At 66.8% G+C, this 23,365-nt stretch overlaps 5 protein-coding genes across 7 annotated transcripts; 2 read left to right on the forward strand and 3 right to left on the reverse strand.

The window, feature by feature from the left end:
- The first annotated feature begins 960 nt into the window (after nt 1–960).
- Nucleotides 961–4,069, forward strand: TSPYL2 (TSPY like 2). Its single transcript, XM_068998064.1, has 7 exons — nt 961–2,562; nt 2,649–2,726; nt 2,812–2,923; nt 3,029–3,174; nt 3,272–3,348; nt 3,438–3,511; nt 3,651–4,069. Exons 1-7 carry the CDS (start codon nt 1,036–1,038, stop codon nt 3,731–3,733), a joined length of 2,097 nt encoding a protein of 698 aa, XP_068854165.1. The 5' UTR covers nt 961–1,035; the 3' UTR covers nt 3,734–4,069.
- LOC138100270 (U8 snoRNA-decapping enzyme-like) lies at nt 4,066–6,105 on the reverse strand. The gene is made up of 3 exons (XM_068998070.1): nt 5,926–6,105; nt 5,545–5,829; nt 4,066–4,369 (listed from the first exon to the last, which is right to left on the reverse strand). Exons 1-3 carry the CDS (start codon nt 6,103–6,105, stop codon nt 4,148–4,150), a joined length of 687 nt encoding a protein of 228 aa, XP_068854171.1. The 3' UTR covers nt 4,066–4,147.
- A 282-nt stretch (nt 6,106–6,387) lies between these two features.
- Nucleotides 6,388–9,534, reverse strand: NAA10 (N-alpha-acetyltransferase 10, NatA catalytic subunit). The gene is made up of 8 exons (XM_068998178.1): nt 9,410–9,534; nt 8,875–8,973; nt 8,327–8,385; nt 8,156–8,201; nt 7,294–7,409; nt 7,151–7,195; nt 6,867–6,951; nt 6,388–6,742 (listed from the first exon to the last, which is right to left on the reverse strand). The coding sequence occupies exons 1-8, from the start codon at nt 9,428–9,430 to the stop codon at nt 6,512–6,514; spliced, it is 702 nt and encodes a 233-aa protein (XP_068854279.1). The 5' UTR covers nt 9,431–9,534; the 3' UTR covers nt 6,388–6,511.
- Nucleotides 9,535–9,816: 282 nt separating this feature from the next.
- Nucleotides 9,817–23,365, reverse strand: HSD17B10 (hydroxysteroid 17-beta dehydrogenase 10). 3 transcript variants are annotated; one of them, XM_068998066.1, is made up of 15 exons: nt 23,332–23,365; nt 23,141–23,196; nt 22,926–22,997; nt 22,761–22,824; nt 22,552–22,649; nt 22,379–22,473; nt 22,192–22,271; nt 22,075–22,117; nt 21,938–22,000; nt 21,582–21,696; nt 12,753–12,917; nt 12,013–12,177; nt 10,741–10,869; nt 10,553–10,661; nt 9,817–10,471 (listed from the first exon to the last, which is right to left on the reverse strand). In XM_068998066.1, exons 2-15 carry the CDS (start codon nt 23,180–23,182, stop codon nt 10,281–10,283), a joined length of 1,431 nt encoding a protein of 476 aa, XP_068854167.1. In that variant the 5' UTR covers nt 23,183–23,196; nt 23,332–23,365; the 3' UTR covers nt 9,817–10,280. The 3 variants fall into 3 exon arrangements, with proteins under 3 accessions (XP_068854167.1, XP_068854168.1, XP_068854169.1); XM_068998068.1 differs by lacking the exons at nt 9,817–10,471; nt 10,553–10,661; nt 10,741–10,869; ... (1 more) ...; nt 12,753–12,917; nt 23,332–23,365 and adding an exon at nt 21,380–21,484 and having other exon boundaries at nt 23,141–23,325; XM_068998067.1 differs by lacking the exons at nt 21,582–21,696; nt 21,938–22,000; nt 22,075–22,117; ... (5 more) ...; nt 23,141–23,196; nt 23,332–23,365 and adding an exon at nt 13,008–13,088.
- PFKFB1 (6-phosphofructo-2-kinase/fructose-2,6-biphosphatase 1) lies at nt 14,455–21,355 on the forward strand. The gene is made up of 14 exons (XM_068998069.1): nt 14,455–14,560; nt 14,800–14,925; nt 15,003–15,099; nt 15,212–15,278; nt 15,383–15,457; nt 17,543–17,599; nt 17,724–17,845; nt 17,940–18,147; nt 19,244–19,390; nt 19,468–19,572; nt 19,645–19,774; nt 19,867–19,929; nt 21,060–21,124; nt 21,249–21,355. The coding sequence occupies exons 1-14, from the start codon at nt 14,470–14,472 to the stop codon at nt 21,306–21,308; spliced, it is 1,413 nt and encodes a 470-aa protein (XP_068854170.1). The 5' UTR covers nt 14,455–14,469; the 3' UTR covers nt 21,309–21,355.

A 23,365-nucleotide genomic window follows, 5' to 3' on the forward strand; every position in this document is an offset into this window, starting at 1 on the left:
GGACTCACTGCGGGGGGCTCCAGTCCTCCCGGGGGGGTCCTGCTCCCCCTGCAGTCCCTGAGCCCTTTGGGTGACAGTGTGGGTGGTGGTCCTGTCCCCTCCTGCCTGCCCCTGCGGTCCCTCAGCTCCTCAGGTGACAGCGAGGGGGGCGGCCCTTCTGAAGTCACTATGGGGGGTCCCAGTCCCTCTGGACTCACTGGTGGGGGAGGTCCCGTCCCCTATGAGGTCCTCCTCCCCCCACAGTCCCTCAGCTCCTCGAGTGACAGCAGCAGGGTGTGTCCCAGCCCCTCGGGACTCACTGTCGGGGTATCCTGTCATCTCCGGATGGTCCGCTCTCCCTGTAGTCCCTCAGTCCCTTAGGTGACATCGCGTGGGAGTCACAGTGGGGAGGTGTTCCACCTCCACCTCCCCCCACGGTTCCTCAGACCCTCAGGTGACAGCGGGGGGAAGGAGGGGGTCAGCCAGCCCTTCTGAAGTCACTGTGGGAGGGTCCCAGTCCCTCAGGTGATAGTGGGGGGTCCCAGCCCCTCTAGACTCACTGGGAGGGGGAAATCCTGTCCCCTTCAGAGCGGTCCTGCAGTCCCTCAGCCCCTCAGGTAGAAGTGGAGGGGGGGAGCCCTTCTGAAGTCACTGTGGGAGGGGTCCCAGTCCCTCAGGTGACAGTGTGGGGGGGATGCCATGCCCTCCTGGGGGTCCCGCTCCCCCCGCGGTCCCCCAGCCCCTCATGACGGGAGTGGGGCGTGGCCTCTCCCCTCACGGCGGGGCTCTCGCGCCGCCCGCACGTGCGCTCCTCACGCTGCGCATGCGCGCGGCTCTCCCGCCCCACCCACCGGGCTCCCCGAGCCCGCCAAAGCAGCGCGCGCCCATTGGCTGCCCCTTTCCCGCCCGCCCCGCGTGACGGGCGTCGCCACGGCAACGGGCCAATGGGCAGCGCGCGAGTGACGAGCGGGTGGGCGGGGCTCCGGCGGCGGCGGCGGCAGCGCGCGCGCTTTTTCGGCCGCTGCTTCGGCCCTGGCGGGCGCCGGAGCCGCCGCCATGAGCGGGGCCGGGGCCGGGGCGGACCGGCCGTCCCCGGCCAAGCTCCGCCGCTTGGACGAGCCCACCGGGACGGGCCCTGCCGCCGCCGTTACCCGCGGAGAGACGGCCCGTTCCCCCACCCCCGCCGGAGGTCGTGGTGAGGGCCGCAGCGCGCGCGCGCGGGGCGACGGGTCCGGGCATGCGCGGGGCGGCGGCGGGGACGCGCGCGCGCCCCCTGGCGGCCGCCCGGAGATCGCGGCTTTGGCCGGGGACGGGCTCGATACCCCCAAGGAGGGGCTGGAGACCCCCGGGGAGGGCACGGGGGGGCCGAAGACCACCGGACAGGCCATGGGCAACCCGGAAACCACCGAGGAGGCCAAGGGCGGCCTGGAGACCACCATCACCCACTGCTTGGAGCAAGAAAAAGGGGGCCTGGAGACCACCAGAGAGGTCACAGAGGGCCTGGTGACCACCAGTGGGCTCAAGGTGAGCCTGGAGACCACCGGAGAGACAGTAGAGAGGCTGGAGACCACCAACAGGCTCAAGGGGAGCCTACAGACCATCAGCAGGTGCAAAGGGAGCCTGAAGACCCCCAGTAGCGACTGCTTGGAGCAGGAAAAAGGGGGTTCAGAGACCACCAGAGAGGTCACAGAGGGCCTGGAGACCACCAGTGAGGCCATGGGGGACCTGGAGATTGCTGCCACTCACTCCTTGGAGCAGAACAAGGGTGTCGTGGAGACTCCCATGGAACCCAAGCGAAGCCTGGAGACCACCAGAGAGGCCACGGGTGGTCTGGAGACCAGCAGGGAGGTCACAGAGAGCCTCGGGACCACCAACGGGCGCAAGGGGAGCCTGGAGACCGCCGTCACTCGCTGCTTGGAGCAAGGGAGAAGGAGCAAAGGGGGCCTGGAGATCACCACCAAGGTGCTGGGGAGCGTGGAGACTGATGCTTGCCCTGCTGGGGACCTCAAAAGCACCAGCAGGCGCAAGGCAAAGACGCCGGTGAGGCCCAAGGGGAGCGCAGAGACTGCCAGTACCCAGTGCTCGGAGTGGGAGAGAAGTGGGAATGGGGGCCTGGAGACCACCAGGGAGGACACGGGCAGCCTGGAGACCACCCTCACTGGCCACGTGCAGCAGGACAGAGAGCAGAAGGGGGGCGTGGAGTCCGCCACGGAGCCCGAGGACAGCCTGGAGCCCACCCCCACGGCCTGTGTGGGGCAGAGCCGGGGCGGCCCCGGGCTCCCAGACCTCGTGGGGGTCCCAGAGCCCGCGGGGGTCCCAGTCCCCAAGGAGCACGTGGCCGAGGAGAGCGCGGTGATCTCCCTGGGCGAGGACGAGGACGAGGAAGAGGAGGAGGAGCGGGACGAAGGCCCGGCGCGCTACCTGGCGGCGCTGGAGGCCGTGCAGCTGGAGCTGGAGGCCGTGGAGGAGGAGGCGGCTCGGGCCTTCCGCCGCCTCCGCACCCGGTTCTGCCTCCGCCGCCGGCCCCACCTGCAGCGCCGCAACCGCCTGATCCAGCACATCCCCGGCTTCTGGGTCACCGCCGTATCCTTGGGGGGGGCTGCAGCCGGGGCGGGGGGGGGGCAACACGGGAACACCCAGATCCGTCTTTCCTTGACCCCCATCCCCAGTTCCTGAACCACCCGCAGCTCTCGGCCATGATCAGCGACCGCGACGAGGACGCGCTGAGCTACATGACGAGTTTGCAGGTGCCTGGAGGGGGTCTGGGGAGGGGGGGTGGGTGGGTTTGGGGCTGTGTGGGCCCCCCCCGAGGTAACACAGCTGGGCCCGCAGGTGGAGGAGTTCGGCCAGAGCCGCCCCGGGTGCCGCATCCGCTTCTTCTTCAGCGTCAACCCCTATTTCCAGAACGACGTCGTGGCCAAGGAGTTCGTGCGCGGCCCCTCCGGTGGGTGCTGGTGGGGGTAGGGGGGGCACCCCCTCTTCCTGCAGCCCAAGGAGGTGTTTGGGGGGGGTCCGGAGTGACCCCCTCGTGTGTTGTTCCTCCTCCCAGGTCACCTGGTGTCCCACTCGACCCCGATCCGGTGGTGGCAGGGGCAGGACCCCCGGTCCCGCCCCCACAAGGGCCCCCCGGCCCCCCGCAGCTTCTTCGCGTGGTTTGGGGACCACAGTTTCCCTGCGGGGGACCGTGTGGCCGAGGTGAGCCCAGTGCTCCCAGTAACCCCTCCCAGTGCTCCCAGTAACCCCTCCCAGTGCTCCCAGTAACCCCCCTGACCCTCCCATCTCTCCCCCCCAGATCATCAAGGAGGAGCTTTGGCCCAACCCGCTGCAGTTTTACCTGCTGGGGGAGGGCGCCGAGGGACCCCCCGATAGGTGAGCTGCACCCCAGGGGTCTGGGTGGGGGGGGGGGGGACCAGGGAGGGAACCCCAAAGCTTTAACCCCTCTTTAACCCCGTCCCCAGTGAGAGTGGCGAGGACTGCGTGGTGATCCTGGATGATGACGAGGACGTGCAGGAGATCCCAGATGATGGGGATGGTGAGTGACACCCCTCCCCCCACCCTGGGGGGGACTCCAAAACTCCTCACCTGAGGAAATTGGGGGCTGGGACCCCCCCCCCCCAGAGTCCTCTTGGGAGTAGGGGCTGATTTTGTGCCCCCCATGCCCCCCCCTCCAGGCAGTGGCGTGGAAGAGGTCCCGACTGAGGAGCCCCCCAACCCCCCCGTGGGACAGAAAGACCCCAACAGGGGCAGAATCTAATTGGAGGGGGGGATTTGGGGGTGCTGCACATCTCCTCCCCCCCCCCCCGGCATTGCGGGTAACGAGGGGCTGGGGGCCCCCAACACAGCTCAGGGTGTTTGAAGGCCTTTCACCCCCCCTTTCCCCCAAACCTTTCATGATTCCCCTCCGGGGACCCCCAATCTCCCCAGCTCCATCACCTGGGGGATTGGGGGTCCCCCTAAATCCCCTCCCCCCAACCACACACCAGGGGAGAAACACAACCGTTTCCTGACCATTTTTGTACATTTTGGGTTAAAAACTTGTAAAATTTTCTTTTTATATCTAAAAATATATTATAATAAAGTTTTAACAGTTTCACAGAGACCTCCCTTGAACCCCAAACCCCCCGGGGATGGGCTCGGGGAGGGGGGGAGGGCAGATTTCAGGGTGATTTTACTCCACTGGCTCATCCCCCTCCTCACCTGCCGCTGGTGTTGGGGTGAGGGGCTCCCCTGGCTCTGGGGGGGCCCCCGTGGGGTCCTGGGCTATGGGGGGGGGCTGGACACCGAGGGCCGGGAGGGCCCCCAGGAGCTGCTCCCGAGCATCGCCGGCGAATCGGTTCTGCAGGAACGCCGGGAGCCCCACCCCGAGGGGGACCCGCACCAGCCCCTGCACCTGGGGGGGACGGAGGGAGACCCCCAAAGTGTCGGGGACCCCCGCGAGTGCCCCCTCAGCCCCACAAAGAGGGGGAGGCACCCAGATCGAGCCCCTCCCCCCCCGAGTACTGTCTCCCCCTTACACCCCCCAGGTACCGGTACCGCCCTCCCCGTCGGGCACCGGCACCCCGGCGGAACCGGCCCCCTCCTCAGACACCCCCAAACCCGCCCCCGGTGCCCCCAAAGCCCCTCCCAGTGCAAGACTCCGCCTTAGACCCCCCCCCCTCCCTCCTGCGGTGCCGGTCATCCCCTCCCCCCAGTACCGGTTCCCCCAATACCCGTGACCCCACTCCCGTTTCGGTGCTCCACGACCCCCCCTCAGTTTGATCCCGGTGTCTCCCAGACCCCGCGGTGCAAGGCTCGCCCTCAACCAACCCCACCGGTCCCAGAGGGGCACCCCCAGCACTGCCCCCCGGTCCCGGTGCCCCCATCTCCCCGGTCCCGGTGTCTCCATCCCCCCGCTCTCGGTGCCTCCCCCCCATTTCCAGACCGTTCCCGGTGTCTCCATCCCCCCGGTCCCGGTGCCCCCCCCATTTCCAGACCGTTCCCGGTGCTCCCCCATTTCCCCCCGGTCCCGGTGCCCCTCCCCCCATTTTCCCCCGGTCCCGGTGTCTCCATCCCCCCGTTCCCGGTGCCTCCCCCCCGCCATTTCCCCCGTTCCCGGTGTCTCCATCCCCCCGGTCCCGGTGAGACAACCCCCTACCATTTACCCCCGTTCCCGGTGTCTCCATCCCCCCGGTCCCGGTGCCCCCCCCATTTCCAGACCGTTCCCGGTGCTCCCCCATCCCCCCGTTCCCGGTGCCTCCCCCCCCATTTCCCCACGGTCCCGGTGTCTCCATTTCCGACCGTCCCGGTGTCCCCATTTCCCCCTGTTCCCGGTGCCCCCCCCCATCTCCCGGTGCCCCCCCTCCATCCCCGGTGCCTCCCCCCCCATTTACCCCCGTTCCCGGTGCCCCCCCATTTCCAGACCGTTCCCAGTGCCTTCCCCCATTTCCCCCGGTCCCGGTGCCCCCCCCCCCCCATCCCCCCGTTCCCGGTGCCTCCTCCCCCATTTCCCCCGGTCCCGGTGCCCCCCCATCCCCCCGTTCCCGGTACCTCCCCCCCATTTCCCCCCGGTCCCGGTGCCCCCCCCACCTCCAGCCCGTGCTCGGGCGCTCTGGCCCCGCCCCTCTCGAGCGCCTCCAGCTCGTCCAATCGCAGCCGCCGCACGTACAGGTGCGTCACGAGCCCTCCGTCACTTCCGGCCCCGCCCCGCGGCCACGCGCGCGCCCCGCGGTGGTGCCGCGGCCGGAGCCGCAGCGCGGCCGCCGCCGGGCCCAGCTCCTCCCGCAGCTCCCGCTCCAGCGCCGCCTCAAGCGGCTCCCCGGGCTCCGCCAGCCCCCCCGGGAACCCGAACCGCCCGTCGAACCGCAGCTGCATCTGCGGGGCCGCGGAAGGTTCAGCGGCGGGGAAACCTCCCCCCGGGCCTGCTCCGCTCCGCTCCGCTCCGTTCCGCTCCGCCGCCCCCGTACGCACCAGCACGGCATGTCCCGGCGGCGGTGCCCCGGCGGGCAGCGGCGCGTGCAGCAGCACATGGCAGGCGTGGCGCCAGCCCGTTCCCGGTCCCGCTGCCCCAGCCCCGCTCCGGTCCCGGCCCAGGCCCAGCGCCTCCGCCCGGCTCAGCAGCGGCGCCTGCTCCTCCCCGCCCTCCCGCATGGCGGCGCCGCAGCTGCGCGTCTCCGCCAATCAGCGGGCGCATCTCGGGAGGGGGGGTGTGGCCCCCACCAATCAGCGGGTGAGGGATCGGCGGAGGCCACGCCCCCACGTGACACCCTCGGCACCACCCAGCGGCAACCGGGGGCGTGGCCGGGGGCGTGGCCGATAGAAGCCCCGCCCCTCCCGGCACCCCGCGACTGGGGAGGGGGCGAGACCCCCCCCCAACCCCCCCAAAAAGCCCCGAGCACCCCCAGAGCGGGTCACACACAGAGACACAGCACGGGCTGGAGACGGAGGGGCTTTACTGCCCCCCACAAGCACCAAGGGGGGGCTCCCAGTGGTCTGGGGAGCCCCGTGGGGGTCACGGGGATTTGGGGGGGGGGGGTGACGGGACTCGCGGGGGTCCCTATGAGGCTGAGTCGGAGGCCTCGGAGCTGTCCTTGACGTCGGTGCTCTCGGTGGTCTCGCTGACCTCGCTGACGTCTTTGCTGTCACCCCCCCCATCCTCCTGGTGGTGGGGCCCCGTGGGGGGGTGCGAGGGGGGCCCCCCCGAGCCGCAGACCCCGTCCCCACCGCGGGGGGGCTCGGCGGGGGCCGGGGGGCGGCCCCGCTCCTTCTGCTCCACCTGCTTCCGCAGCTGGGCGGGGGGAGGAGAAGGGGCGGGCGCTGACCAGGGCGAAGAGCCTTGGAGGGGCCCTCGGGCAGGGAGGGGAGGAAGCCCCCCCAGGAGGGTTTGGGGGTCCCGGGGAGGGGGGCTCTACCTCATCAGCCATTTGGGTGAGGTCCCGTTTCATGGCGTAGGCGTCCTCCCCGTCGGCGTAGTACTTGGGCTCCACCTCGCTGATCCTGGGGGGCGATTTGGGGGGGGCTCACGCGTGGCCTGGGGGGTGTTTGGGTGGGGAGGGCACAGCCTGCGCCTGCTTTTGTCCCCTTGTGTGGTGATAAACGCTCCCAAAGCTGCTCTAAGCCCCCAAACCCCCCCAACCCTGAGCCCCCACATTTCCTCCTGCAGCTCCCGCAGCCCCCCTGTACCCCCCAGACTCACTGGAAGTTGAGGGTGTTGGAGTAGAGGTGCAGAGCTGCCCGGTTGCTGCCAAGGACAAACGGGGTGGGGGGTTGGTTATTTTGGGGGGGGGTTCCTGGGGGTTTGGGGTCCGCCCGGGGCGGGGTTTAGGGGAGGGGTCTCACCTCTTGCGGACGTGCAGGGACACGTATTTGGCGTTGAAGTTCTCGATCATGGCCCGCGACGCCTGGTCCATCAGCTTCTGCGCCAGCCCCAGGCGCCGGTGCGAGCGTTTCACGGCCTGGGGGGGCCCCAAAATGGGCTGGGACACCCCAAAAACCCCTGGGGGACCCCAAAACTCCCCAGGGGATCCCAGAAATAGTCGGGGGCACCCCAAAACCCCCAGGGCATCCCTGAATGCACCCAGGAGCCGGTGGGAATTTTTCAGCACGGGGGGGGGACCCCAAAATCCCTGTGGGATCTCAGAAACCAGCTGGGGCACCCCAAAACTCCCCGAGGGGCCCCAAAACGGGCTGGGGCACTGCCAAAAACCCCAGGGCACCCCCAAACCAACCCAGGTGCCGCTGGAAGTGTTTCACCACCTGCAGCACCCCAAAAACCCTTTGGGCACCTCAAACCCACCCAAGACACCCCAAAAAAACCAGAGGCACCCCAAAAATTACCCCACACCCCCGGGGTACCCCCAGATCACCCCCCACTGCTTCCCAAAAAGCCCCCAACGCTTCAGAACCCCTCCATGAGCCCCCCAAAGCCCTTAAAGAGCCACCGAAGACCCTCTAAGGGCACCTCAAAACCCCTCAAGCGACCTTGAAGTGCTCAGAGCCTGCCCAAGAGTCCCCCCAAAGACCCTCAAGGAACCCCCAAGGGCTCGGGCTCCCTCCAAGAGCCCCCTAAAGCCCTCAGGAGACCCTCCCAAACCCTCAGGTGACCCCAAAGACCCCCAAGGAGCCTCCCCAAGCCCTCTGACCCATTCCAAGAGCACCCTAAAGCCCCCCCAAAAGCCCCCCAAAAGCCCCACTGCCCTACCAGGGACGTGATGTGTCCGTGGGGGACGTCATCGGGATCTTCCTCCCTGCACCAGCACAGGATGGGGGGGTGAGGGGGGGGTGGGAGCCCCAAATCCCACCGGCAACGCCCCCCGCGACCCCCCCAAATCCCAGGAGAAGGGGGGGAAGGGCCCCCCCACCCCACACTCACATCTTGGCCAGGACGTATCCCACGATCTTCCCGTTCTCGTCCTCGGCGATGTAGGAGAGCTGAGGGGGGGGGAAAGGGGGTGAGGGGGGGGCCAGGGGTCCCTGGGGGGCAATTCCAGGTGTCCCTGCGGGAGGGGATCCGGGGGGTCCCGAGGGGGGGAATTCCAAGGGTCTCTGGGTGGGGGAGAAAAGATCTGGGGGGTCCCGGGGGGGTCTCGAGGGGAGGAATTTTGGGGTCCCAGGGGAAGATCCAGGTGTTTGAGGCGGGGGTAGCTCCGGGGGAGCGGGGGGGGGGGGTCACAGCGCCTCTGGGGAGGGGGATTCCAAGTGCTCCCGTGAGGGGACACCGGGGGCCCGTGGCAGGCGATGACCCGGGGGATCCAGAGGGGATCCCGGGTGGAAATTCAGGGTCCCCGGGTGTCCCCAGGAGGGGTCCCCGCGTTTCAGGGGGCCCCAGGGGCGGGGGGAGGGGGGGGTCAGATGCAGGAGGGGTCCCGGGGTGGGGGGGGAGGGGGCCCAGGTGATGCAGGGGCGGATCCAGGGCCACACCTGGGGCCACGAGAGGCCGTGGTAGAAGTAATATTTCATCTGGTAGTTCTCGGGCAGGCAGAGCAGGTTGCAGTGCTGCATGTTCATCAGGTCCTCGGGCTGCCGGGGGCCAGGGCGGAACCGGGGCGCGGAGGGGTCAGCCCGGAACGGGCCGCGGTGCTCCCCCAGCACCGGGGCGGGCCTCAGAGCCCCCCTCCAGGGCACAGGACCCACCTCAGAGCCCCCCAAGAGTAACGAGAGCCGGTACTGCCCCTCCGAGCCCCGTCAAGGGCCCGGTGGCCTCCTCAGACACCCGACGGGGCCCCGGTACCCCCTTCCCACAGCCCGGTATCCCGCTCAGACCCCTGGAAGGCCCCGCTTCCCCCTGCTTGAGGCCCCGTAAAGCATCCGCCGGAGCCCGAGCCCTACCTCAGACCCCTCATGAGACCCCGGTTCCCGCTCCCAGGGCCCGGTGTCCCCCTCAAATCCATGCCCGGTCCCCGGCTCCCCCTCGCCGAGCCCCGGCTGAGCCCCCCTGCTCGCCCAGGCCGCCCACCCGCGCGTTCCGGATGTTCATGGCTGCGGCCGCCCGGTCCCGCTCGCGTTTCCCGATCCTGTCCCAGCTCCCGGTCCCGGCTCCGGTCCCGGTCCCCTCACGAGCCGCTTCCGGCGGAAGTTCCCCTCCGGCCAATCAGCGCTGAGCCCGCCCACCTACTCGCCCCGCCCCCTCGCGTCCTACTGACAGGCACCTCAGCCAATCAGTGAGCGGAACGATGCACAGAGCCCCGCCCCCACCCTCCCCTTTGCCCTCAGCCAATCAGAGGCGAGTTCCGCACGCGCCGGGCGGGGGGGGTGTCTCTGCCCGCTCCCGCCCCCCTCGCTGCCCAATCACGTCTGGCGGCGCTGAGGATTGACAGCGGCAGGAGCCAATGGGAAGAGAGGGGAGGCGGGGCAGAGCAGAGCTCAGAGGCCACGTGGGAGAGCACGCTTTATTGCGATGGGGGAGGGGCTGGGGGGGAGGGGCTCCGAGGGAGGGGGCTCAGGGAGGTCCCCACGCTCGGGGGGGTGGCTCGGCATGGGCCCCCCACACCTGAGCAGGGCCCCCATCGCGGGGTTTCCCAACTTCTGAGTGGCCTCATGGCCACATTCCTGGGGTTTGTCCCCAAAATCCCAGGGTGTCCCCACCAGTCATGTGTTGTCCCCACTCGGGGTGGGGGTTCTGTCCACTCGGGGGGGGTTATGTCCACTCAGAAGAGAGTGTCCCCGCTCATATGGTGCCCCCAGTCCTCGTCCCCGCAGCGTCCCCATCCTGGAGTGTCTCCGGAGAGCATCCAGCCACAGCATCCTTCCCTGCTCTCTGTCCCTCAGCGTGACCGCTCCCCGCCCCAAAATTTGGTTGGGGAGTGGGGGGGAGGGATCCCCCAGACTCAGGGCTGCATGCGCAGGGCCCCGTCCAGCCTCACCACCTCCCCGTTGATCATGGGGTTCTCGGCCAGGGCCTGCACGAGGTGGGCGTACTCAGCAGGGTCCCCCAGCCGGGACGGGAACGGCACTTGCTGTCCCAGAAAGTTCCGGACCTTCTCGGGCAAACCGGCCAGGAGCGGGGTGGAGAACAGCCCTGGGGAACCCCAAAAACAGGGGGTGAACCGGGGCACTCCCCCTCCTCATCCCCCCAGCCAGGTGCCCCCCGTGGCCCTACCTGGGGCGATGGTGACCACGCGGATGCCCAGCGGTGCCAGGTCCCGGGCGATGGGCAGGGTCATGCCCACGATGCCGCCCTTGGAGGCCGAGTAGGCTGCTTGGCCCACCTGTGGGGAGGACATGTGGCCACTGCAGGGTCCCCTGACCCCCCCCCAGTGGCTCTCAGGGTCCCCGGGGGTCCCTCACCTGTCCCTCAAAGGCGGCCACGCTGGCGGTGTTGACCAGGAGCCCGCGGTGGCCGTCGGCGTCGGGCTTGTTCTGGCTCATCAGCTGCGCGCTGAGGCGGATCACGTTGAAGGTCCCCACCAGGTTCACCTGGGGGAGTGAGATGGATTTGGGGGGGGGTCTTGTGGGCACCACCAAACCCTGCTGATACCCCCACAACGCCCTGTGCTGTGCTGGGATCACCCGCGACCCACAAAGCCCTCACATCCACAGCCATCCCAATGACCAGGTCACCTCCCCATTCACCCCACTGACCACAGACCCCCCCCATTCACCCCACTGACCACAGACCCCCCCCCCCACTCACCCCACTGACCACAGACCCCCCCCATTCACCCCACTGACCACAGACTCCCCCATTGACCAGAGACACCCTCATTCACCCCACTGACCACAGACCCCCCCCACTGACCACAGACCTCCCTCATTCACCCCACTGACCACAGACCCCCCCATTGACCAGAGACACCCTCATTCACCCCACTGACCACAGACCCCCCCCACTGACCACAGACCCCCCCACTGACCACAGACCCCCCCCATTCACCCCACTGACCAGATCCCCCCACTGACCAGACTCACCCTCATTCACCCCACTGACCACAGACCCCCCCCACTGACCAGAGACTCACCCTCATTCACCCCACTGACCACAGACCCCCCCATTCACCCCACTGACCACAGACCCCCCCCACTGACCAGAGACTCACCCTCATTCACCCCACTGACCACAGACCCCCCCATTCACCCCACTGACCACAGACCCCCCACTGACCAGAGACCCACCCTCATTCACCCCACTGACCACAGACCCCCCCACTGACCACAGACCTCCCTCATTCACCCCACTGACCACAGACCCCCCCCACTGACCACAGACCCCCCCATTCACCCCACTGACCGCAGACCTCCCACTGACCAGAGACCCACCCTCATTCACCCCACTGACCACAGACCCCCCCCCACTGACCACAGACCCCCCCATTCACCCCACTGACCACAGACTCACCCTCATTCATCCCACTGACCACAGACCCCCCCCATTCACCCCACTGACCACAGACCCCCCCACTGACCACAGACCCCCCCCCATTCACCCCACTGACCAGACCCCCCCACTGACCAGAGACTCACCCTCATTCACCCCACTGACCACAGACCCCCCTCATTCACCCCACTGCCCAATGACCCCCTCCATTCCACCGTCCAGGGACCCCCAAGCCCCCCACTCACGTTGATGACCCTCTGGAAATCCTCCAGGTCGTGCACTTTGTCCTTCTTGCTGTTGTAGGTTTTGACGGCGATGCCGATGCCGGCGCAGTTCACGGCCAGGTCCAGGCGCCCAAAGTGCTTCTGGGCCACGGCCAGCGCCGCCCCCACCTCCTTGGGAGAGGTCACCTGGGGGCCATCGAGGCGGGGTCACCACTGGGCTCATGTCGGGACATCACTGGTGGGGTTAAGGGGGGGTGGCAGCATTGGGGCCAGTGTGGGACATCACCAGTGGGGTCACAGTGGACGTGACTCATGGGGTCGCGGTGGTCCCACACTGAGGGGGAGTGAACAGGTCAAGGCAGCCCCAAACCTCCTCAGCTGAGGTCAGCTGGGGCAAGGGGCCTGTGTTGAGGGGGGATGTCAAGGTGGGATGTCACCAGCCAGGTCAAGGTGACCCCAACTCCTCAGTCAAGGTCACCTACAGGGGTCAAGGTGGCCCCAAGTCGAGGGGGGAGGGTGTCACCAGAGGGGTCAAGGTGGTCCCCACCTCCTTGGCCAAGGCCACCTGTGGGGTCAAGGTGGCCCCTCATCAAGGTGTGATGTCACCTGAGGGGTCAAGGGTCACCAGTGGGGTCATGGTGGCCCCACACTCAGGGGTAATGTCACCAGTGGGGTCAAGGTGGCCCCGTGTTGAGGTGGGACGGCACCGGTGTGGTCACCGGGCACGGTGGAGAAGCCCCCGCAGCCCCCTCGGTGCTCACGTCGGCGGGGGCGAAGGCGCAGTGCTCGCCCAGCTCCTGGGCCAGCTGGCCCCCGGCGGACGTGGGCAGGTCCAGCAGCACCACCCGCGCCCCGTGCTGCACCAGCCGCTCCACCGTGGCCCGGCCCAGCCCGGAGCCGCCGCCGGTCACCAGCGCCACCAGGCCCTGGGGGAGGGGGAGAGAGGGGGGTCAGCGGGGAGGGGGGACCCCCGCACACACCCCGGGGGTCCGCGGGGTCCGGGGGGGTCCCGGTACCTTCACGCTGCGAATCGCCGCCATCGCCGCCGTCCGGCCAATGCCCGCGGGGGGCGGCACCGGGGAGGGACGGGGAGGGACGGGGAGGGACCGGGGAGGAACGGGGAGGGACCGGGGAAGGACGGGGAGGGGCGGGGAGGAACGGGGAGGAACGGGGAGGGACCGGGGAGGGACGGGGAGGGGCGGGGAGGAACGGGGAGGAACGGGGAGGGACCGGGGAGGGACGGGGAGGGGCGGGGAGGAACGGGGAGGAACGGGGAGGAACGGGGAGGGACGGGGAGGGACCGGGGAGGGACGGGGAGGGGCGGGGAGGAACGGGGAGGAACGGGGAGGGACCGGGGAGGGACGGGGAGGGGCGGGGAGGAACGGGGAGGAACGGGGAGGGACCGGGGAGGGACGGGGAGGGGCGGGGAGGAACGGGGAGGAACGGGGAGGGACCGGGGAGGGACGGGGGAGGAACCGGAGAAAGACCGTGGGGGGGGGGCGGGGAGGACCTGGGAGGACACCGGGGGAGGGACAAAGGAGGGACCGAGGGAGGGACGGGGGAGGACCGGGGGAACACCGGGGGAGGGACCGGGGGGACACCGGGGGAGGGACCGGGGGTTGGGCTGAAGGAGGGTTCGGGGTGGGACCGGGGGAGAACCTGGGGGGACACCGTGGGATGAACCGAGAGGCGGCCGGGGGCGGGACCGGGAGGGGCGGGGGACACGAGTGGGGAATCCCGGGGGGAGGGGATCGGGACAAGGGGGGGTCCCCAGCTCGAGGGAGGGGGGCCAGGGAGCTTCCTCGGCGCGGGGAGTGTCCGAGGCATTGAGGGTCCCCCAGACCGGCGGGGGTCAGCGGTGTCCGGAGGGGTCCCATGTGCCCCCCTTGGGGGGTCCCGGTCCCCTTTTCCTCCTCATCCGCGGGACTGACGACCCCAAGAGGCGAAAACGGGGACCCCCAAAGGGACAGGATTGAGACATTCACGTGGAGGGGGACCAGGACCCCAAAAAAGCAGGATGGGGACCCCTGAGGGGACAAGATCCCGTCCCCAGGGGGGTGGGATTGGGACCTCCGGGGGGACAGTTCCAGCACCCCCAAGGGGGACACGATCGCCCGGAGGGGTGGGGCCACGACTCCAAGAGAACGGGATTGAGACCCCCACGGGCAACCGCACCAGGACCCCCAGGGGGACACGGCTGAGCCCCCAAGGTGACGGGGTCAAGCACCCATGGGGGGCCCCGCTGGCCCCCCCTCATCCCCTCGTCCCTCCCAGCCCGGCCAGCAGCCAGGGTATAACGTTACCTCCGACCTTCCCGGGGGGCACCGCCAGCACCCGCCGGGCCCCCCACCGCCCCAAAAATGGAGGAGAAATCACCCAAAATCCCAGGTACAAGGGGCAGGGAGCGAATTCGGAGGGGGTGGCACACCGAGAGTGACCGCGGGGACACTCACTGCGGGCGGGGGCAAAGGCAGGGACATGGCGGCGGCATCGGAGCGCCTGACAAGGACCCCCCCGCCCCGGAAAAAAACGTGGGTGCCCCTTTGCACCCCTCGAGCGAGACGGGGATGTGAGTAGGGGGACGGAATTTGGGGGGGGCTGGGTAACACACACGTGCCCTGAAGAGGGAAAATCCCCCCCAAAACACCCACAGGGCTACGGTGGGGGGGGACCTTCCCCCTAAGGCCAGGCTGTTGTACCCCAACTTGGGGTGCAGGAGGGATTTGGGTGTGCAAAGGCAATCGGGGAGGGCTTGGGGGGGGGGGGAGAACAGAGCTGTGACCCCCCCTCAAATGCCCCCCCCGCCAGCCTCCGTGCCCCAGTTCACCAACTGCCCCACCATGGTGATCCTGGTGGGGTTGCCCGCCCGCGGCAAGACCTACATCTCCCGAAAACTCACCCGCTACCTCAACTGGATCGGCACCCCGACACGGGGTGAGTGATTTTGGGGTGGGGAGGGGCGACTGAAAGCTTTGGGGATCCCCCCAAACCCGGCCCCGGTCCCTCTGCAGTGTTCAACGTGGGTGAGTACCGGCGGGAAGCCGTGCCCAGCTACAAGAGCTACGAGTTCTTCCGTCACGATAACCCCGAGGGGATGGAGATCCGCAGGTTAGAGTGGGGGGGGGGTTGGGGGGAAAAGCGGTTTTGGGGTGTATTTGGGGAGGGCAGAGCTGACAGAGCTGCCCCCCCCCCCCAACCCCCAAATTCCCCAAATTCCCAGGCACTGCGCGCTGGCCGCCCTGAAGGACGTCCGCACCTACCTGAGCTCTGAGGAGGGGCAGGTGGCGGTAAGAGACCCCTCCCCCAGCCCCAAATTAACCCCCCCCCATGGGCAAACGACTTCCCCCCAATTATTTGGGGTGGGGGGGTGTTCCAATTTCTCCCCCGCCAGGTGTTCGATGCCACCAACACGACGCGGGAACGCCGGGATGTGATCCTGCAGTTCGCCAAGGAAAACGGGTACAAGGTACAATTTGGGGGGGGGGGGGGCGTGGGGGGGGTCATGAGGTATTTTGGGGGGGTTTTTTAGGCTTGAGGGGGTGGAAGTGCTGCTTTGGGGGGGGTCTAGGGCACATTGGGGGGGGGTTGCACTGTTTTAGGGGTGTCTAAAGAATGGGGGGGTGACACTGATTTGGGGGTGTCCTCGGTATGGGGGGGAGTGACACTGGTTTAGGGGCGCCCACAGCATGGGTGGGGTGGTGACGCTGATTTGGGGGTGTTACAACGTGGGGGGGGGGTGGCATCGATTTGGGGGCACCCACAAGAAGGGGGTGTGGCACTGCCTGGGGGGGCTATGGCATTTGGGGGGTCGGTTGCAGTGATTTGGGGGGGGTGACGCTGTTTTGGGGTGCTCACAGCATGGTGGGGGCAGTGACAATGACTTTGGGGGGTGTTGGCACTGTTATTGGGGGGTCCACAATATGGGGGGGGGTGGGCAGTGACACAATTTGGAGGTGTCGCAGCGTGGGGGTGTGGCACTGGTTTGGGGGGGCTACAGCACATGGTGGGGGCAGTGGCACTGTGTTGTGGGGTGTCACGGCATGGAAAGGGACACTGGTTTGGGGTGTCACAGCACTGGGGGGGTGTCACAGCACTGGGGGGGTGGCACTGATTTGGGGTGTCACAGCATGGGGAAGGGGTGGTGGCGCTGATTTGGGGTGTCACAGCATGGGGAGGGGGTGGTGGCACCGATTTGGGGTGTCACAGCATGGGGAGGGGATGGTGGCACTGATTTGGGGTGTCACAGCATTGGGGAGGGGGTGGTGGCACTGATTTGGGGTGTCACAGCATGGGGAGGGGGTGGTGGCACTGATTTGGGGTGTCACAGCATGGGGAGGGGGTGGTGGCACTGATTTGGGGTGTCACAGCATGGGGAGGGATGGTGGCACTGATTTGGGGTGTCACAGCATGGGGAGGGGGTGGTGGCACTGATTTGGGGTGTCACAGCATTGGGGAGGGGGTGGTGGCACTGATTTGGGGTGTCACAGCATGGGGAGGGGGTGGTGGCACTGATTTGGGGTGTCACAGCATGGGGAGGGATGGTGGCACTGATTTGGGGTGTCACAGCATGGGGAGGGGATGGTGGCACTGATTTGGGGTGTCACAGCATGGGGAAGGGGTGGTGGCACTGATTTGGGGTGTCACAGCATTGGGGAGGGGGTGGTGGCACTGATTTGGGGTGTCACAGCACGGGGAGGGGATGGTGGCACTGATTTGGGGTGTCACAGCATGGGGAAGGGGTGGTGGCACTGATTTGGGGTGTCACAGCACGGGGAGGGGGTGGTGGCGCTGATTTGGGGTGTCACAGCACGGGGAGGGGGTGGTGGCACTGATTTGGGGTGTCACAGCATTGGGGAGGGGGTGGTGGCACTGATTTGGGGTGTCACAGCATGGGGAGGGATGGTGGCACTGATTTGGGGTGTCACAGCATTGGGGAGGGGGGGTGGCACTGATTTGGGATGTCACAGCATGGGGAGGGATGGTGGCACTGATTTGGGGTGTCACAGCATTGGGGAGGGGGGGTGGCACTGATTTGGGGTGTCACAGCATGGGGAGGGATGGTGGCACTGATTTGGGGTGTCACAGCATGGGGAGGGATGGTGGCACTGATTTGGGGTGTCACAGCATTGGGGAGGGGGGGTGGCACTGATTTGGGGTGTCACAGCATGGGGAGGGATGGTGGCACAGTTTTGGGGTGTCACAGCATGGGGAAGTGGTGGTGGCGCTGATTTGGGGTGTCACAGCATGGGGAGGGGGTGGTGGCACCGATGTGGGGGTGTCACAGCATTGGGGAGGGGGTGGTGGCACCGATTTGGGGTGTGGTGGCACTGATTTGGGGTGTCACAGCATGGGGAGGGGGTGGTGGCACTGATCTGGGGTGTCACAGCATGGGGAAGGGGTGGTGGCAATGATTTGGGGTGTCACAGCATGGGGAGGGGGTGGTGGCAATGATTTGGGGTGTCACAGCATTGGCGAGGGGGTGGTGGCACCGTTTTGGGGGTGTCACAACACGGGGGAGCCACCGGTGCCCCCCCTTTCCCCCTCCTCCCAGGTTCTGTTCATCGAGTCCATCTGCAACGACCCCACCATCATCGAGGAGAACATCAAGGTGAGACCCCGGGGACTAGGGGGGTGACAACAGGGACCTGCAGGTGACAACTGCACCTGGGGGGGGGGGCTGTGGAAAGCTGCGTGTACCCCCCAAAAAGCCGTGCCCCCCCCCAACTCCCCAGCAAGTGAAGCTGAGCAGCCCCGACTACAAGGGCCGCGCGCAGGAGGAGGCGGTGGCCGACTTCCTGAAGCGCATCGAGTGCTACAAGGCCACCTACGAGCCCCTGGACGACGAGCTGGACAGGTGACCCCCACCCCACACCCCTCCCTCCCCCCGCCTCGCCAGAGTTGGGGACCCCCCCCCCCCTGCCCTGACCGGGGTTCCCCCGCCCCCCCAGCGGGCTGTCCTACATCAAGATCTTCGACGTGGGCATGCGGTACCTGGCGAACCGGGTGCAGGGCCACGTGCAGAGCCGCACCGTCTACTACCTGATGAACATCCACGTCACGCCCCGCGCCATCTACCTGAGCCGCCACGGCGAGAGCCAGCTCAACCTGCGGGGACGCATCGGGGGCGACTCGGGGCTGTCCCCCCGTGGGCACCAGGTGGGGTTGGGGGGGGCTCAGAGCCAGCTCAACCTGCCGGGACTCGGGGCTGTCCCCCCGTGGGCACCAGGTGGGGTTGGGGAGGTCAGAGCCAGCTCAACCTGCCGGGACTCGGGGCTGTCCCCCCGTGGGCACCAGGTGGGGTTGGGGGGGCTCAGAGCCAGCTCAATCTGCCCGGACACACCTGGGGCGACTCGGGGCTGTCCCCCCGTGGGTACCAGGTGGGGTTGGGGGGCTCAGAGCCAGCCCAACCTACCGGGACACACCTGGGGGGACTCGGGGCTGTCCCCCCGTGGGTACCAGGTGGGGTTGGGGGGGCTCAGAGCCAGCTCAACCTGCCGGGACTCGGGGCTGTCCCCCCGCGGGCACCAGGTGGGGTTGGGGGGGCTCAGAGCCAGCTCAACCTGCCGGCACTCGGGGCTGTCCCCCCGTGGGCACCAGGTGGGGTTGGGGGGCTCAGAGCCAGCTCAATCTGCCCGGACACACCTGGGGGGACTCGGGGCTGTCCCCCCGTGGGCACCAGGTGGGGTTGGGGGGCTCAGAGCCAGCCCAACCTACCGGGACACACCTGGGGGGACTCGGGGCTGTCCTCCCGTGGGCACCAGGTGGGGCTGGGGGGCTCAGAGCCAGCCCAACCTGCCGGGACACACCTGGGGGGACTCGGGACTGTCCCCCCGCGGGCACCAGGTGGGGCTGGGGGGGAACAGGCGGGGTGTGGGGTGGGGCTAAAGGAGGCCACACCCAGCAGAGTCACCCCAGGTGCCCATGGGGGTGGAGCCAATTGTCCAGGCCACACCCCCAAAGGGGCACGGCGTCATCTGGCCACACCCCACCCAGACCGCATGTGGTGTGGTGATAAGGGGTGGGGCCAGATAAGCAGGCCACGCCCACCGGGCACACCGTGTGCAGGAGGCGGGGCTCAGGCAGAAAGCCACACCCACAAAGGGGTGGGGCTCCCAGGAGACCACCCCCAAGGGGAGAGCCACACCCCGATGCTCCCCATCCCCTACCATGGGCTGAGGGCTGTGCCCAGAGGCGCCGGGCCAGGGAAAACCACACCCAGTGGCCACACCCATAGCAGCCCCACCCTTCCCAGTACGCCCAGGCGCTGGCCCAGTTCATCCGCAGCCAGAACATCCGGGAGCTGAAGGTGTGGACCAGCCACATGAAGCGCACCATCGAGACGGCCGAGGCGCTGGGCGTGCCCTACGAGCAGTGGAAGGCCCTAAACGAGATCGACGCCGTGAGCCACACCCCCTTCTCGGGGAGGGGGGGACCCCCCAAACGCCCCCGCATGCCCCCAACGCCCCTGTCCCGCAGGGGATCTGTGAGGAGATGAGCTACGAGGAGATCCAGGAGCACTACCCCAAGGAGTTCGCGCTGCGGGACCAGGACAAGTACCGCTACCGCTACCCCAAGGGCGAGGTACCCCAAAACCTCCTGTGGGGCAGCTGGGGGGGCAGGGGCTCGGGGACACCCCCTAACTCCCCTCCCCAGTCCTACGAGGACCTGGTGCACCGGCTGGAGCCCGTCATCATGGAGCTGGAGCGGCAGGAGAACGTGCTGGTCATCTGCCACCAGGCCGTCATGCGCTGCCTGCTGGCCTATTTCCTGGACAAGAGCGCGGGTGAGGCACTGGGGACAACTGGGGACAACTGGGGACAACCGGGGACACCCCAGACCTGCTGTGCCCCCTCACTCTCTTAACCCCCTCCCCAGATGAGCTGCCCTACCTCAAGTGCCCCCTGCACACGGTGCTAAAGCTGACCCCCGTGGCCTACGGTGAGTGGGGTGGTGTCCAACAAAGAGGGGGGGGACCCTTCCCAAAATGGGAACAATACCCCCCAAAATGGGAACAATATCCCCCCCCCCCAGAGAGGGGGGGAGGGTCCCCAAAATGGGAACAATACCTCACAAAATGGGAACAACATTCCCCCACAAAGAGGGGGGGACCCTCCCCAAAATGGGCACAATATTCCCTAAAATGGGAACAACATTCCCCCACAATGAGAGGGGGACCCTCCCCAAAATGGGAACAATATTCCCCCACAAAGAGGGGGGGACCCTCCCCAGAATGGGAACAATATCCCCTAAAATGGGAATAATATTCCCCCCCAAAGAGGGGGGAACAATATCCCCCCCCAAATAGGGGAGGACTCTCCCCAAAATGGGAACAATATCTCCCCACAAGGAGGGGGGTCCCCCTCCCCAAAATGGGAACAATATCCCCTAAAATGGGAATACCCCCCAAAATGGGAACAATATTCCCCCACAAAGAGGGGGGCACCCTTCCCAAAATGGGAACAATACCTCCCAAAATGGGAACAATATTCCCCCCAGAGAGAGGGGGACCCTCCCCAGAATGGGAACAATATCCCCCCAAAATGGCAACAATACCCCCTAAAATGGGAACAATATCTCCCCACAAAGAGGGGGGGAGGGTCCCCAAAATGGGAACAATACCTCCCAAAATGGGAACAATATACCCTCACAAAAAGGGGGGGACCCTCCCCAAAATGGGAACAATATCCCCCCAAAATGGGAACAATACCCCCCACAAAGAGGGGGGGGACGACCCTCCCAGACCCTCCCCAAAATGGGAACAATATCTCACGGTGCCCCAGCATAAAAACGGGGACAATCCCCCCAAGAGGGGACCATATCCCCAGTATCCCACCTGAAAATGGGGACAAATCCCCCAAAAAGGGGACTGCTCCCCCCGTGTTCCACCCCAAAGCAGGGACAACCCCTCCCCTGCAAAATGTCACCGTTCCATTGGTGTCCCAGCCGAAAATGAACACAACTTCCCCCAAAAGAAACCCATACCCCCAGTGTCCCTCCCCCAAATGGGGACAATCCCCCCCAAAGCCCCCCCCCAGCTGCAGCCAGGTCCCTTCTTCCCCTGGCACCAGGGTGTGAGGTCGAGTCCATCTTCCTCAACATCGAGGCAGTGAACACCCACCGGGAACGACCCCAGGTGAGGATCCCCACCCCCAAATGAAGGTGCAGATCTCATTAACCCCCCTGGAAATTGGCGGGGGGGGGAGGGGGAGTTAGATTTTGGGGAGATTCCCCCAAAACCCCACATCTTCTCTCTGCAGAACGTCGACATCAACCGCACCGCAGCCGATGCCCTCAACACTGTCCCCGAGCACTTCTGAGGGGTCCCTTAGGGACAGGGGGGGCTCCCCCCAAATTAAACCCTGTACAACCAAGCACCTGAGCCTGGAGATCGGGGGGCTGCACACCAACGGGGTGCCTTTATTTTGGGGAGTCAGGGGCTGGCTTGGGCCTCGCTGTACTGGCTTGCCCAGAACGTGGGGTCCTTTCCCTGTATCTGGGTTGGAGAAAAAGGGGGAAGAGGGGGGAGGGGGGGCGTCAAATCGAGCCCTGGAATCCCCCAAAACCCAGAGATGACCCCAAAACGGCCTCACCTTTGCCACAAAGTTCAGCACATCCTTCTTGGAGGTCTCCTTCTCCGCCCGTGGCCCCCACTGGAACTTGAATTCGCGGGGGTCCGTCAGGGGGATGGAGATCATCTCCAGGTACCTGCAGAAAGGTGGGTGGTGACCCCTCCTCTCCCAGCAGGTTTTGGGGTCCCCAGGGGGGTGTCCAGCGCTCCCTGGCCCCGTGAGGGACCTCTTGAGCCACGGGGCGTGGGGGCTGCGGGCTTTGCTCTGCGGTGTGGTATAAACAGCCTGGCCAAGGCTGGCGCCGAGGCTGCTCTGGGCACACCGGGAGGGATGGGGGACCCCACCCCAAACTCCCCCCCTGGGTCCCCCCAACTCACTTCTGGTGCACGAACTCATCCGTCACCAGCTTCCGGACGTCCCCGAACACCCTGTGTTGCTTCCTGAGGATGGGGGTTGGTGAGGGCTGGCAATGACCAGCCCCGTCCCCCCCATTCCATGGCCCCCCATATCCTACCCTGGGTACACACGGAGCAGGTTCAGGAATTCCCACAAAGCACCTAGAAAAAGGGGGTGTCAGTGGCGGGTTGCAAAGGGAAAATGGGGTATGGAAGGGGTCTGGGGGAGGACTCACTGTCTTTGACTGAGTTGCCCTTCATGAAGATGAAGCTGAGGATGATTAAGAGGAGCCCCATCTTCTCTTTCTCCTTGTCCCTGTGGCAGATGCTGGTGTGTCACCCGTGTGGGCGAGGGGGGGACACGCTGACGGGGTTCCCCCCGCCCCCAAATCACCCAGGGGTCCCCCAGCAGCAGCCCCTCACCTGCATGGGTACTTGCCCTCAGCACGGGGCAGGTTATTGATGAGGATGTAGGTGGGGCATTTGGTGTCGATCTCTACCAGCTGCAGCCCGAACACCTGCGGGAGGACAAGGGTTAATCCACGGGGAGGGTCTCCCCCCAAAACCCTCCCCTTCCCCTGCTGTGCTTCCCCCACCTCCTGCAGGGTCCTGCCCGCCTTGTTGACGATTTCTGAGTATAAATCCTTGTATTCCTTGCATGACCGGTATTTCCCGAATACACTCTTCAGCATGTCTACAGGACACAGGCAGGGAATCACTGAGGGAGCCTGGAGCTCTGAGCTCCCCACGGCCAGTAAGGCTTTAGGGGTCCAAACGCCGTGGAAGGGGGCTCCCCTAAACATACCTGCCTTCTTGATAGGCATCTTCTTCTGATCCTTCACAAGCAGGAACTGAACCAGCTCACTCACCTGTGGGGGAACGAGCAGGGAAGGCCAAGAGAGGACTGATAACAGAAAAATGCAGACACAGAAGTCCAGGAGCGGGAAGAGAGGGGATCACCGCAACCCACCTTCTGGTTCACCTGGTCCTGGGAGTAGCGCTCCACCTGGCTTGGGCTGAAATCTTCCTCCCCATCGGTCATCTAAGTGGAAAGGATAGGGGAAGCGGGAGAAATTGATGCTGGGAAAGGAACCAAAACCGAGGAGGGGAGAATGAGAGGGGCCACGGGGGAAGGGCAGAGTAAATGAAGGGAGAACGGGGGCGGGGGGGGGAGCAGCCCCTCACCTGAGAACAGCCGAGCCCTTTGCTGCGCTTCCGCTGGGACATTTCTCACGGCAGCTCTGAGGGGAAAACAAGCACCGGCCGGGCTAAAACCGCGACGAGAACACCCCAAAGGCCGTCCCCCGCGTCCCACCCTCAGCAGGGCCGCAGAAACTCCTCCAAGGCCCGGCCAACGACCCGGCCCACACACGAACCGTCACCGGCCGCGCTCCGCCCGCGACTGCGCCA

The sequence above is a fragment of the Aphelocoma coerulescens genome, chromosome 31 (genome assembly GCF_041296385.1).
Source record: "Aphelocoma coerulescens isolate FSJ_1873_10779 chromosome 31, UR_Acoe_1.0, whole genome shotgun sequence".
Lineage (NCBI taxonomy): Eukaryota > Metazoa > Chordata > Aves > Passeriformes > Corvidae > Aphelocoma > Aphelocoma coerulescens.

Bases quoted from the DNA above. Each gene is read 5' to 3' on its own strand.
- HSD17B10 (XM_068998066.1), bottom strand. From the start codon at position 23,182: ATGTCCCAGCGGAAGCGCAGCAAAGGGCTCGGCTGTTCTCAG. The intron at 22,001-22,074 runs GTAGGATATGGG...CCCCATCCTCAG, and splicing joins CTGCTCCGTGTGTACCCAGG to GAAGCAACACAGGGTGTTCG. The intron at 12,918-21,581 runs GTGAGGCCGTTT...CCCCTCCCCCAG, and splicing joins TGCTGAACTTTGTGGCAAAG to GGCCTGGTGGCGCTGGTGAC.
- TSPYL2 (XM_068998064.1), top strand. From the start codon at position 1,036: ATGAGCGGGGCCGGGGCCGGGGCGGACCGGCCGTCCCCGGCCAAGCTC. The intron at 3,175-3,271 runs GTGAGCCCAGTG...TCTCCCCCCCAG, and splicing joins CGGGGGACCGTGTGGCCGAG to ATCATCAAGGAGGAGCTTTG. The intron at 3,512-3,650 runs GTGAGTGACACC...CCCCCCCTCCAG, and splicing joins GATCCCAGATGATGGGGATG to GCAGTGGCGTGGAAGAGGTC.
- LOC138100270 (XM_068998070.1), bottom strand. From the start codon at position 6,105: ATGCGGGAGGGCGGGGAGGAGCAGGCGCCGCTGCTGAGCCGGGCGGAG. The intron at 5,830-5,925 runs GTGCGTACGGGG...GCGGCCCCGCAG, and splicing joins CGCCGGGACATGCCGTGCTG to ATGCAGCTGCGGTTCGACGG. The intron at 4,370-5,544 runs GTGGGGGGGGCA...CGTCCCCCCCAG, and splicing joins CGCCCGAGCACGGGCTGGAG to GTGCAGGGGCTGGTGCGGGT.
- PFKFB1 (XM_068998069.1), top strand. From the start codon at position 14,470: ATGGCGGCGGCATCGGAGCGCCTGACAAGGACCCCCCCGCCCCGGAAA. The intron at 14,561-14,799 runs GTGAGTAGGGGG...CCCCCCCGCCAG, and splicing joins CCCTCGAGCGAGACGGGGAT to CCTCCGTGCCCCAGTTCACC. The intron at 19,775-19,866 runs GTGAGGCACTGG...CCCCCTCCCCAG, and splicing joins TTTCCTGGACAAGAGCGCGG to ATGAGCTGCCCTACCTCAAG.
- NAA10 (XM_068998178.1), bottom strand. From the start codon at position 9,430: ATGAACATCCGGAACGCGCGG. The intron at 8,974-9,409 runs GTGGGCGGCCTG...GGCCCCCGGCAG, and splicing joins TGAACATCCGGAACGCGCGG to CCCGAGGACCTGATGAACAT. The intron at 6,743-6,866 runs GTAGAGCCCCCC...CCCCCCGCCCAG, and splicing joins TCACCCAAATGGCTGATGAG to CTGCGGAAGCAGGTGGAGCA.